The following is a 13,682-nucleotide window of genomic DNA, read 5'->3' as shown; positions in this document are numbered from 1 at the left end:
CTCATTGTGTCGGGCCTTATCTACCGGTTGTTGTTAGCATTTTTTATATATTCTCTGTTTCTTATGTTGTTGTCATTATTTCTATTATTTTCTGTTGATAATACTGATATATTGTCTCTTTTTTCGTCTCCTTGAGCCGAGGGTCTTCCAGAAACAGCCTCTCTATCCCCTCGGGGTAGGGATAAAGTCTGTGTACTTTCTATCCTCCCCAGACCCCACTTGTGAAATTTTACTTTTTACTGGGTTATTGTTGTTGTTGTTGTTGTTGCTGCTGTTGATGTTGTTGCTGCTGCTTAAATCCAATAAAAGTATTCTTGTTAACTCCATTTTACTTTTAATAAATTCAAATCTTTTTATAAAGAAAATTTTAGTTCTCTCTTTCATAATACTTTATAAAACTTGAGTGTGCTTTATCAAAATTACTTGTAATCTTTTATTTTAATTTAGTTTAATTTATATTGAAATTGTTAATTTGTGCTGTATTGAAAATTTTAGCTTGTTGTACAATTCTTTTTCTTTAATTATTAATATTAATTAGTTTAGTTTGTAACTCTTTTCTTTCGGTGTCTTGTTTGTAGCAACTTCGAAAGTCACTTTCGAAGCTTTTGTTTCCTTGCCTATCTTAAAGTGGTAGTGCCCAACATTTTTCCCATTTATCTCTAACAAAATGACAAAAATATAGTAACTTCAACCGTCTAATGCTGTGGTTACATTTTTTTTTTTTGGTTAAAATTGCTAAACTTGTTGATTTCTAGTTTCCCCAACTTTTTTTAATAAATAAACGAAATCATTTTAGGATATGTGATTAACAAAAAAAGAGTTGTGCGCAAATTCTATTTATCGATACACTTATACAATACTACCGTACGTTTATATAGTTGACTATCGTAATTTTTGATGAATTCACTTGTATAAAATTTTGGATATTAAGGGCGGAGACGAAAAGTTTGGTTTTTACCGCTAGTGTGTGACATAAAATTATCAATGGATAAAATTTTAAATAACCCATTAAAATAATTAAAGACCAAAAGAGTGAAAAGACAACCAAAAAAAGAAGAAAAAAAGATAGTAAATTCCTTATCACCCTCTTCCTTAACAACCCACAGTCCCACATGTAATGCAGAAGCTCATCAATAAAAGTAATTAAGAGGCTCATAATTATGCATTCACTTTGCCAAGAGAGAATTTCCCTTTTTTGAACAGAGAAAAAAATTTGGCAAAAACAGAGAAAGCAGAAGGGATATTAAACCATGTGTGAAAAAGAAAGTAACATGCATGTGAAATAAATCAAAAATTGACTGACACGGCATGGGTGAGTAGGACTGCACGTGAATATTAAGCTTTTTATTGATAAATACATACTTTTATTGGAATGTTTTATTTTGTCGTGTTTTGCGAGTTTAAATCGGATTGTACCCAGTACCTTCTTGAGAAAAGTCGTCATAGTCATTCCTGGAATTTAAACATTTATAGGAGTTTTAACAGTTTTCCGCTTAAGAGTCTTTATTATTACAAATATAAAAGTAGAAAACTTTTATCTTCAAAGTTGAAGTACGATAATACCCTTTAAAGTACCATACCAAGTTTACTGGATAGCGTGATGACCAGAAGAACAAAGATAGAATTGGCCGAGTAATTTTATTTTGTGCCTCACACAACTTACATTAGTTGTGTGAGAGCTCTTTTTATCTCACATATTTATGAACTCATATCTTACACATTTGAGTCCACAAAATTCTGGGACCACACAGTTGTGAGACAAAAAAGAGGCTTCACACAATTATTGTCAGTTGTGTGAGGCACAAAATAAAATTTTTCGAATTGGCCGGATAATATGCCTTTTGGCTTTATTTATCAAGGGTCCTAAAGTTGGGACACAATGTTGACATTTGCATTTAAATGCTTTTCGAATATGTATGCATGTTAAGAATTGTCAAATATATATATATAAAGTCGAATGACTTGGCAACTGACATGGAAAAAATTGAGGGGTCAGCTGCCACGATGTAGATCCGTTAGGGTTAGGGGTAATTTTTAAAAGTTGATTAACGGTAGGAGCTGGATTGGACGAATAGTATAACAGGTCGCAGAAGTAAACAATATAGCATAGTAGAGGGGCAATTTTGGATATTTTTCCTACAATTTAAATACAATTTTCATACAATTTTATACAATATGTCTTCCGTATGTAATTTATAAAAAAATTGTATATATTTTATATGTAGTGTATTCTTCTTCCTCTCTGAAATTTCAATCAAAATTTCCTCTTTTAATACAATTTTGATACATATCAACAACTTTAAGTAAAAAATAGTATTTATAGCGTAAATACAAATTTCATACAATGACTCATATATTATATAACTATTTTTCAACTTTCATATAACATTCAAATAAAAAATGTATATAACTACAACAGAATACCGTTTAAATACAATTTACATACAATTATAATATAACTTTAATACAATTTCGTAAGTATATTGTATGTCATGTCTTCTTCTTCTTAAATACAATTATAATACAACTTTAATACAATCTGAAATTCAGTCTTCACCAAACACCCTCAAAATTGAGATACAAACTCCAAACAGTACTACTCCCAATTATTTGCAACAATACCCAATCCAAACAAATAATAGTTTTTGAAACCCAAATTCGAATTCAAAGCTTCAAGACATTTTAATGGCTGTCAATGGTGGAGAGTCAAACACCTTCAAAATTTATTGATTGACAATTTCAATTTGAACACCAGTTGTGTAAAAACATAAAAGAAAAATGCTAAGTTAAAACCCTATAGTAAAATGATTGAAATCCGTTGATGAATTCCATTTTAAATATATACAATATCTCTAAGTTAATCGTTTAATGCTGCAGAAAAGTTATGTGTTCTTGTAGAAATAAAAAGACTCCAATCCTCAAACAGAGAAAATAATTTGGAGAAAAGGGAGAAAGCTGAAGGAGATTGTATAAAATAAGGTAACCCGTACACAAATCATTTCGCTTTTTTGCAGGTTTCGAGGAAAGGCCACACCCTAATAAGCAGTAGCGGAGCCACATTTAACCAGGGGTAAAAAATGACACCCTTTCGCTAGAAATTTACACTGTTTGGTTAGATAATTTTTTTTATTTTACGTATATTTATTATACATTGACTCCCATTGATTCTACGGTGTCTTTAATTTCTTAAATTTTCACACCCCTTAGTAAAAGTCCTAGCTTCGCCGCAGCTAATGATTGTAACGTAGGCAACCTACTATGACGCAAGTATCAATGGTTGATTCTACACCTCGAAAATAATTTTACTGTTGTTCCAAGCCTCCCGGATTATATCATGTGTAAAAAGGGTAAGTGACATGTGAAAGACACTATAATTTGACATCTGACATTAGTGAGTATGACTACACGTGAATATTACTACTGGTATGTTATTTGTCTAGAATGTAATTTTGACAGAATATTTTATTTTGTTATGTTCTGTGAGTTTTAATGTTGGGTTTCATATAGTCAATAACCACTTCCCTCCAAGTATATTGTCACCCTTCTGGAATCTAAATATGTATATCGCGTTCCACAGGTTTTTCGAGAAGTGTTGATATACTTGTTCCACAGGTTTCGCTGTAGTCTGTTCCACTTTAACTGTTCCAAATTATTCTTAGTCTATTTGCTCTTTTTCAACGAAAGCTCATAGTATGTCCTTAATTGTTATTTTCTTAGCTTTGACTTGTTATGGGTCAATTTGATCATCAAAGTCAATGGGAAACTAAAAATTAGAACAAAGGGAGTTTAAAAACAAGAATGTACAGAATTTAGGTGATCTTGAGTAAACATTTCATCCTTATATCATACCAAAATATTGATGATTTGCGCAAGCATTTCATCCTAAAGTAGTTTAATTCACAACTAAAAGATAATAATTGGTCGGTTGACAACATTACAAGAGTCCTCCATAGATAATGAGAACTTCACATTAATTCCATCCACTATGCCTTCTCTCTAAAATAGAAGAGAAAAGGAATATATACATTGCAAAATATTTAAGGCCAGTATATAAAATAGAGCAAATTTGCACCTTGAAAAATCTTTGAGTGAAAGAACTCTCTGGATTTTGTAGATAAGCACATTATTTAGATGCCTCCTGGCGAAGGAACTGAACAAAGTTTGATCTGAACTCTGAAGGAATTCGGACAGGACGGTAATTTTTATTAAGCCACACTGCTGTTCCTGTTGCCTCCAATATAGGCTGGGAAAATTAACAAGATACATTAAGAAATGAGTAGTGTACAATTGCTTTGCTTTTTTGACCTTGAATTATTCATCAGTAGGTAGTAGTATGATAATAGAGCCAACTGACCTCTTGATCTGGAAGCTTGAAGATGAAGTGTTCGAAGAACAAACGAACAGCTGAAGAGTCTGATATTCTCACCTTCACGACGAATCTGTCTCCACTCTGAACCAGCAATGAAACAAATGATAACAGACAGGATAACATAACACAAAGTTTAAGCAGTTCTGTTCACATTTGAAGTCATACAGAGATTAAGCAGTTTTATTTTACCAGTTGAAGTCACATTTGAAGTAGTACGGTAATATTTTTTATCTAAAGAATTATATTCAGTTGCCAACACGAACAAATACATGAACCATTAACAGGACAAAGTTCCTAATCAGATAGAATGCCAGTCCATGACGAGGTAAATACTTAGATGCAGTACCACTATGCGTCTATGCCAAATGTCAAAGGTACTCCCCTCCGGTTATCTCCTCTTTCCCATTCTTCCGGTAACATTTGGAGTAAGAGTCAAAAGCTTTTGAATTCGACGAGAAGAATATCTTAGCAGGTCAAGATAAGCAAGGGATGAATAGGTTGGCAATTCAAATAAATTACAGTAGCGTCACCAAGTAAGCAGCTGCAAATGTTTGATTCAAAAGAAATACTAGAGGCAGTTGTTGGCTGCAGAAGTCTTTTCAACACACTCCTCATATATTAAAACAGCCCAGGGGTGCATTTAGATATATTTATATTCCAAGGTTGCCCCAGGCAAGTTTGAAGCCTAAGGCTCTTGGGAAATTAATGCAACACGACAATTTTAAAAGGAGTTTACAGATATTTGACCAAGTTATGATGCTGAGGCTTGTACAATCACAGTTCCTTAGGCTAATGAATAATATTTGAGCATTAGACAGAGACCCAAATAGATCAGAAGTTCTCCCTCCGTCAACCAAAAATGGTTTAGATAAAGGAGGAAAAAAAATGCTCCTACATCAACCAGAGTTACCGCCAATCAAACTTATTATAAGCTAATGTAACTGCTCCCATCCCAAGTAAATGACTCAGTCTGAGTCGTATAGAACACAAATGAAAATTGTCTGAATAGATTGTTTAACTTAGAGCCAGATGATAATTATGTAAAATAATATTAATGTAAAATTGTAGAATAATCAATTGAAAGCATGTCAAATAAACCTTTCAATCTTCCTTCCTTTGCACATGTATCCATAGTTCTACTATTCATATATATATATATATATATATATATATATATATATATATATATATATATATATAGTGTGTGTGTGTGTGTGTGTGTGTGTGTGTGTGTGCCATAAAATTTAAATTTAGGACATGTTACCCAAGGTCTAAAATTTCTGGGTGCAAATATTTTAGTTTTTAATGATGTGTAGATGAGGGTCATACCCTTAGAGGTGCTAGATACTTAAGTGACAGCTCTGTTAGTGCTATTGCATCACCATTGCGTGCCACTGCATCAGCACTTATGCCAAACCTTTCTAGAAGCTCATGCCGACCTGTTTCATTTATTGAAAATAAGTCATAACTATGAGGAAAGTTATTAAAAAGGATTGGTCATTGAGATGTCTTTGATACCCAGTATTATGTAATATCAGAGGTAGGAAGATAGGTCCATATACAGAATAACAACAAATTTAAATGAGAAAGACTAGTATTCCTAGAAAAAGGGAAAAATATATGGAGGAAAAGACTCATTTTGAAATTGATAACAACTGCTACTCCTTTTTCCTTGATCAGTTGTAATTAATGACTACTTTCCCTATCGTGGATGAGGAGCTGGAAAGAGTGACTAGTTATAAGAGTTGGGAGAGCTACAACAACTGTCAAATGAACCAGATTCTCTAAATGACCCCACGTGACACAGGGAACTTCTCTGTAAAGTCCAGTTATGAGGTCCTGTGGCTACAGGGACAGCACAATCCTTTCCGCCATCAACAAAACCAATGCCCAAGAAACTGTAGCATGGTTCAGCTGGATCTTGCACATGATGCAGTCCTAACTTAACACAAATTGCAGAATAGGGGAATGATGTTTCCTGGAAGACATTAACTCAGCAACGAGGAGGCAGAAGACGCAAATTATCTGTTTCTACACTGCTCAATGGCCTCACAGCTGTGGCACTCCTAAGCATCTTTAACATGCATTGGAGAATGCCAAGAATAGTGAAGAAGCTACTTTATTATAGGACAGCAAAAGAAGTGGCAAAGGACAAGAATATGTGACATAGTACCAGTTTGCATCTGGTAGGGGCTATGGATACACAGGAGTAGAGAGTTTTCCTGAGCAAATCAGAACTCAATTACAAGCTTAAATTTGTATCTTTTCTCATTTTGTTTTGGTGTAGAAATGATGTAAAAAAAATGATAGAATTCCTCAGTTTTCTCAGTAGATAGTACTGAGGAAGCTGAGGTTTTGTACCACACAATGTAGATATGCAGCACTAGCTTAGTGCATTGGTCTGCAATTGCTAGTCTAATGAAATACTTGAAAGGAACCATGAATTACAGTATCCAGTATCCTATACAGTGGATTTCTTTCTACTTTAGAAGGGTACAGTGATGCAAATAGGATCTCTGATTCAGACGAGACAAAATCCACTAGTGGTTATGTATTCACCCTTGGTGGTGGTGCAATATCGTGGAAATCAGGTAAACAGACGATCATAGGTAAACAGACGATCATTGCTAGATCGACAATAAAATCAAAGTTTGTAGCTATGGAGTTAGCTGGTTCAGAGGCTAAATGGCTAAGAAACTTCTTAGCTAATATTCCTTTAATAAAGGACGTATTGCCTCCTGTGTCTATGCATTATGATTGTCAAGCGACAATAGCAATTGCAAAGAATAAATGTTATAATTGGAAAAGTAGATACATGAAATTGAGATATGATGTCATACAACAATTGTTAAGAGATGGAATAATTTCCATCAACTATGTGAAGTCAGAGATAAATTTGGCCGATCCTTTGACTAAACCTGTGGAAAGAAAATTTATTCTTCAAACCTCGAGGGAGATAGGGTTAAGGCCGATAGTTGTCAATAAGGATGGTAACCCAACCTATGTGATTGGAGATCCCATGCAGCAGGTTCATATGGGTAATAACAAGTCAACATTAACACTAAAACACTAGAAGAGAGTGCTTAACTGCTACTAATTGAGAGGATGAGTTATAACTCTTAATGAATACATTTGATGAATTCACCTATATGAGAATGGAGTGGGGCCGCTCCTATGAGATTTTGGCCTAGTCTCTAGAGATCTCATGAATTACTAGGCACGGGTTGAACAACAAAATTATGAGAGGCAAAATGTTATTGATAAAATCTCTGACTTACAATAAGAATTATTGGTTCATAGAAATATTATATTTCATAGTAATTTTGTGAGTCAAGCTTTATCGGTCTAAGTTTGGTTCATATTCTAGAAGACACCAAACCTATTGCATTTGGACCATACAAATCCAACAAGTCTTACTCTTATATTCCTAAAATCTTTTGTAATATGTGGGGGATTGTTGTTGATAATTACTACATCACAAAAGATTATTTGGAAATTTTACAAGTGGCTTATTGCATGAAGCTTTGTGGCCAAATACTCTTAGAAGATTGGTGCATGGCAAAAAATTTACAAGTGGAAAGAAAACTACATGCACTCTTGGACAAATGGCAAAGCTTACAACACTTTTGGAGTTATCAACAATAGTTATTACCTTTTGGAGTTCCAAGATATGGTCTCCATATGATCTTATATTATTATTTGCCTCTGTCAAGGACAAAATTCTAGCAAGGTGACTCTGGGTTCTCTCTTGTAAGTTCTAGCCGAATAACTAAAATGTGAATATTTTTCTTTTTATTGTTCTTTCTTGAGAGGAACGCCCTGATAATATACTAAAAGTCCGAACAAGTAACTGTTCAATTATTTTTGGGAGCATTTTTGAAAGATTTAATTTCATCACCAGGCCGAGGGTCTATTGGAAACAACCTCTCTACCTTCACTAGGTAGAGTAAGGTTTGCGTATATACACTACCCTCCCAGATCCCACCTGTAGGAATATACTGAGTGTGTTGTTGTTAATTTCATCACCTGCAAATTCCAGTACAGTTTGTCAGTCAATCTAAAATTCATGCGCCAAAAGTTGTACAGTGTTATATACTTCTTTTCTTTTCTTTTCTTTTCTTTTCTTGTTTTCCTTGTTTTTCTTTATTTCCGTCGTTCTGAGCCGAGGGTCTATTGGAAACAGCCTCTCTGTCCTACCGGGGCAAGGGTAAGGTCTGCGTACACATTACCCTCCCCAGACCCCACCATGTGGGATTTTACTGGGTAGTTGTTGTTGTGAGTCAAACACTAAGCTAACGAATGGAAAATTACAATAATATATAAGATAGTGTATTAAATAAGTAGCTAGTGGGCCAATTACACATTACAAATTGAGAATTAAAAGTAAGTGACTTTATTTATTATTTAAAAGGTTAACAACTGGGCAAAACCCACCATTTTTAATATTCTCATGTCAAGATTTATCTTAAGAATCGGGTACACTAAGGTTATATTTGATAAGGGAAAAAAAAGAATTCAACGGAGAGGCCTCAGGATATCGTTGGTAACGTGAATGAGCTAGCCTAAGGAATTTATTGTGTCAGGTATGAAAGTTTAACTTTGGTTAATTACAAGTTGCTGTAATTCTTTTGTAAAAGAATTATAATGATGGCAATAATAAATTATGATGTTACGATTGGAAGTAATAATTAGATAATAATTATATTGTAATGATTATGCAATGCTTAAGGAATTAAAGATAGGTTTGATTTTATAATTTGAGAAGAAAAGTTGCGGCTTCTGCTACTACACAGTGTTCGTTTCTTTTATGGTAATTAGACAAGTCAACTGGGGCTTTAAGCGCAAAGCGCAACTAAAGTGTGGGTTTTAATAAAAAAAGGCGCAGCTAAGGAAAAAGTAAAAATACATATGTAATATTACAAAACAGAAACAAATTCATTCCTAATATTTTCCTTAACAATTAATACACTTATTTACCGATAATATTTATTGTTTAGTACTGCTCGTTTCAAGATAGAACTCATGGGAAATGAGGGGTACGCCTTAGTGCCTTGCCTAGACAAAAACGCAGCTTAAGAGAGGCGAAGCGCCCTCACTGAGCTTCTTTGGGCTTCAGGGCTTAAGTGCGCCTTAAATGAGCCTTTGACAACACTGCCTGATAACAATTTTGTTTCTCACTTCTTTAAATTAGGGGACATAATAATTTGCTAATGATTGGACAAATAATTATAACAATGATTATGTAAGGATGGGATTTAAGAATTGGTTGAAAAATCTTGATCAACTTACTGTTTCGGCTTTTACTAGTTTAAGTAGGAGAGGTGATCATTAAGCCATGATAGGAAGTAATCATGTGGCAATAATATTACAAATATTTTTTTAAGAATCAAGTATAAGCCAACGTTATGGCTTCTGAAGCCACTATTTGGCAATTTTGCATGCTAAAGTGCTTCTTTTGACATTCAATTGTATACAGATATTTATTGATTAGACTGGGGATTGACTTTGATTTTGACTTGTCCTAAAATTGTGGAAATTATTCACCAAGACTAATTAGGATGTGTTATTCAATATTTTGGATAGATTGAGGCCATTGGAGGCCGTTTGGTTGGTGTTCTAGACGTTGCAAGGTTGGAAAACTTCCTGTTAACGAAATAAGTGAGACTTTAAGTTTTGATGTTAGCTTTTCAAATCCTGCTTTTAAATTATGTTTCGTCTGCATGGTCCACGTGTTGGGACGAGCATGTGCTTGGCAGAATCGGTGGTCTTTGTCTAGCCGTGAATATTTAAAATGCTGCAATTATTTAATGATTGATTTGTTGTGTGGTGTGGCTTCATGCCATGGCGTTGGAGCATTGAATATTATTTCTTCGCTGCCATAATATACTTGGGGCATTAGGTATGCCACCGCGATAGAATTGGAACATAGTGTACGCTGTCGTAGACTTGTTAGGGTGTTTGGTTAATTTTCCTCCACCGCCGAATGTGAATTTGCTATCATGGCTTACTGATTACATCTCCTAATTAAAAATTAGTAAAAGCCGAAACAGTAAATTCAAATAGATTTTCCAACCAATTTCTAAATCTCATCCTTATATAATAATTACTATAATTATTTGTCCAATTATTAGCAAATTATTATATCCCTAATTTAAAGGAGTGAAAATCAAAATTGTTATCAGCAATAAAAATGCTTCATAGCAAATTCTATAATCATTCCATATTAATTCATCAATCATGGCATAATTATTACCTATACAATTATTCTATTCCTAATCATTCTCATTATCATTACTAAATCATTGGAGTCAATCATTATGGGTCACAAATTACCATAACAGAACTAGCACAAGCCGTAACTTTTCTTCTCAAATTGTAATCAAACATATCTTTAATTCCTTAATCATTGCACAACTATTACAATATAATTATTATTTAATAATTACTTCCAATCATTACAACATCATTAATTCATTATTGTCATCGTTATAATTCTTTCACAAAAGAATTACAACAACCTGTAATTAACCAAAGTTAACTTTCATAACTAACACTATAAATTCCTTAGGCTAGCTCTTTCACGTTACCAACAATATCCCGAGGCCTCACCGTTTGATTCCTTTTTTTTCTTTATCAAATGTAACCATAGTATAATTCCTAAGATAAATCTGACATGAGGATATTAAAAAGGATGGGCTTAGCCCACTTGTTAACCTTTTAAATAATAACTAAAGTTACTTACCTCTAATTCTCAATTTGTAATATGTAATTGGTCCACTAGCCACTTATTTAATACACTATCTTATATATTATAATAAATTTTCTTCCACTTAGTGTTTGACCCAATAATTATAAATAAAATTAATTATCCAATCCCATAATTAATAAGTATATATAAAAAATTGGGTTATTACATACACTAGCCCCAATATTGGAATTTACCATAAGAAACTATCTTCAGCAGTTAGTTTAAATTAGTTTTCTTATTGAGCTAGTTTAAATCCTTTAAAGTAATGATTTTGACACAGATAAAGAGTTATGCTAAATCCTTAGAAGTAATGATCTTGACAAAAAACTTTGATTAAAAAATTTGAGTTTGCACTTCCCGTTTTCCCACGTCATTTTTCCCACGAAAACGAAAAGAGTTAGTGGAGCAAAGCAAAGAAGTAATCAACAACAGTGGAGGAACTAGCAACATGTGATATAAATTTATGGAAAAACCATAAAATTTATATTGGTTAAGTAAGATTCTCAATCAGTATAGACACATCACGCATAATAGTTCTTATTACATTGGAAAGACTTGAATTTGTGATAAACCTTGGTTAAGCATCACAGGTAAAGATCCATGACAATTGCGTCACAACATTTTGAATAGACATGTCATTAGATTAATTAAACTGACCTCCTTTTCAATATGAGATATAATTTACAATTGAGCAAAATTCTGGCAAATAACAGTTGCAGCAACCAAGTGCGTATAGAGACGATTTTTCTTAAGTTCACATACAAAGTGCATATAGGCTGTTATCCTTAAATGCAGTATGTGTAAAGCATAAGATTCAAACAGTTGTTAACCACAAAATTCCCTTTGATCTTGGGATTCAACAATATTTTACTAATAAGCAGAGCAAAGCAAATCATATTCCTTATTCAAATTTTAGATAACATAATCTCAAGTTATTGAGAGAGAAAACAAATTCCATAATCAAGGCTAACAGATGAGCTAACTATACGTTCACAAAAAGTATCATAGAACAGATATAAAAGATCCTTTTCCATTAATTTCAACTAACACCAGTTACCGATAGAGTTTTCTCCCTTGATCAGAATTTTCCTTTTTAATTAAAGAAAAAGCACAGGTATAATCTTTGTTTGATGAATGATAGCACATAATTAATATGCTAGGAGTAAATCACTTAAGTGTAGATTGAAACAGAAAACCTTACAATGTTGGCAATAACTTGCATAAATAGCATTGTTTACAACACCATACTGATCCAATTCATAGTCCCGGACTTTGAGTTCAATCTCATGGAATTCACTCATTCTGCAAAGCAAAGAGCATACTGTAAGCTCATAATCAGTAGAAAAAGATTGACTATGTCAAAGAGCAAATTGAAAACATCAATTCTTGCTGAAATTTAATTAAATTACAGAAAGGTAAATCCAAAATAATGCTCGACTAATAAAGATCAAAGATTCTCCTGATTCTCTTCCAAAATAGCTTTTTTCCAGAAATCTGAAGGGAAAAATATATTAAAATTGAATCAGTGAGTTGTCCTCCATTATAGAAGTTGGATAAGTCATAAACCCCTTATACCGATGGAGAAAACATAGTTCTAAATTCAATCTAGCCAATCAATCAACTATATCTCAAATCCAAACTAGTTGAAACCCACTACATAAGCCCTTGGTAAACAAAAATATGTATATATACCACATGTTAAATCCTCTTGGCTTCTTCATATGTTCAATTTTTTATATTTTGACACCCATTAATGAAAATCTTGTGTATGATTTCATCAGCACATTTATCAGTAAAATCATGCTTAAGTGGTATTATCACTTTAACTTTTAACTGCCAAGGTTAAATTGCTTGGTTTGGTGTACACACCGCACTAAGTCACACATGCCAATAAATTCAGTGTTGAGAGAATTTAACATAATTAGACTTATTTTATATCGATCTTCAACCTAACAACCCTCATCATTTAACCAAGCATGAATGCAACTATGTTGTCACATAGGATGAGTTTGAATAGAAGCTACAGTAATTTTTGGAAGAAAAAAAAAAACATACCCTTGGCCACCTTTGAGATCAAATGCATGAGCTGAGAAACTCCTCAATTTACTGCGCGATGACTGTAAACGCTGAACCGGGAGTTGCCGGTGGGAGATGACCGGAAAAGTAGACGGTGGCCGATGATAATTTGGCCTTATTGGGTTCGCAATTGAGGTGGGTGTTGTCTGTACAATGCGTATCAAAGGGGAAACTAGGGTTTGCGACATTTTTTGTCGCCAAAACTCGGCGATAACTGCGATGATGGCGAAGAATTGCAGAGGTGCAAAAGAATAGACGAAGATTGGAAACGACGGGGGAAATTTATTTTAGGTTGTTAAGCGTTAAGGTTTATGCAACGGCTAAAAGGACTTTTCCTGTCTGCCGCTGTTTTAGAGCACGTGTTAGGCTCGTCACCTGGAGTGTTAAAACAAGTAAAGCTCAAAATTTTTCTGTTTTTTGTTTTTTTAAAAATTTTTGTTTTCTTCTTCTGCGTTTGGTATGACAGAAGCATTTACCATCAAAAATATT

General features: G+C 33.5%; 1 protein-coding gene across 1 annotated transcript; it reads right to left on the bottom strand.

Moving 5' to 3' along the window:
* Positions 1 to 3,819: 3,819 nt before the first annotated feature.
* Positions 3,820 to 13,568, bottom strand: LOC104243516 (acyl-acyl carrier protein thioesterase TE3, chloroplastic-like). The gene is made up of 5 exons (XM_009798718.2): positions 13,173 to 13,568; positions 12,319 to 12,419; positions 5,699 to 5,808; positions 4,355 to 4,450; positions 3,820 to 4,243 (listed from the first exon to the last, which is right to left on the bottom strand). Exons 1-5 carry the CDS (start codon positions 13,379 to 13,381, stop codon positions 4,124 to 4,126), a joined length of 636 nt encoding a protein of 211 aa, XP_009797020.1. The 5' UTR covers positions 13,382 to 13,568; the 3' UTR covers positions 3,820 to 4,123.
* Between the last annotated feature and the right edge of the window lie 114 nt (positions 13,569 to 13,682).

The sequence above is a fragment of the Nicotiana sylvestris genome, chromosome 4 (assembly GCF_000393655.2).
Source record: "Nicotiana sylvestris chromosome 4, ASM39365v2, whole genome shotgun sequence".
Classification (NCBI taxonomy): Eukaryota; Viridiplantae; Streptophyta; class Magnoliopsida; order Solanales; family Solanaceae; genus Nicotiana; species Nicotiana sylvestris.
Note: the sequence above shows the minus strand (reverse complement) of the source record. Positions and strands in the feature narration are given on the sequence as shown.

Excerpts from the sequence above, each read along its gene's own strand:
- LOC104243516 (XM_009798718.2), bottom strand. The coding sequence starts at position 13,381 with ATGTCGCAAACCCTAGTTTCCCCTTTGATACGCATTGTACAGACAACA. Across the intron at positions 12,420-13,172 it reads GATCTCAAAGGTGGCCAAGG|AATGAGTGAATTCCATGAGA; the intron begins GTATGTTTTTTT and ends TTTGCTTTGCAG. Across the intron at positions 5,809-12,318 it reads TGCAAGTTATTGCCAACATT|GTCGGCATGAGCTTCTAGAA; the intron begins GTAAGGTTTTCT and ends TAAATGAAACAG.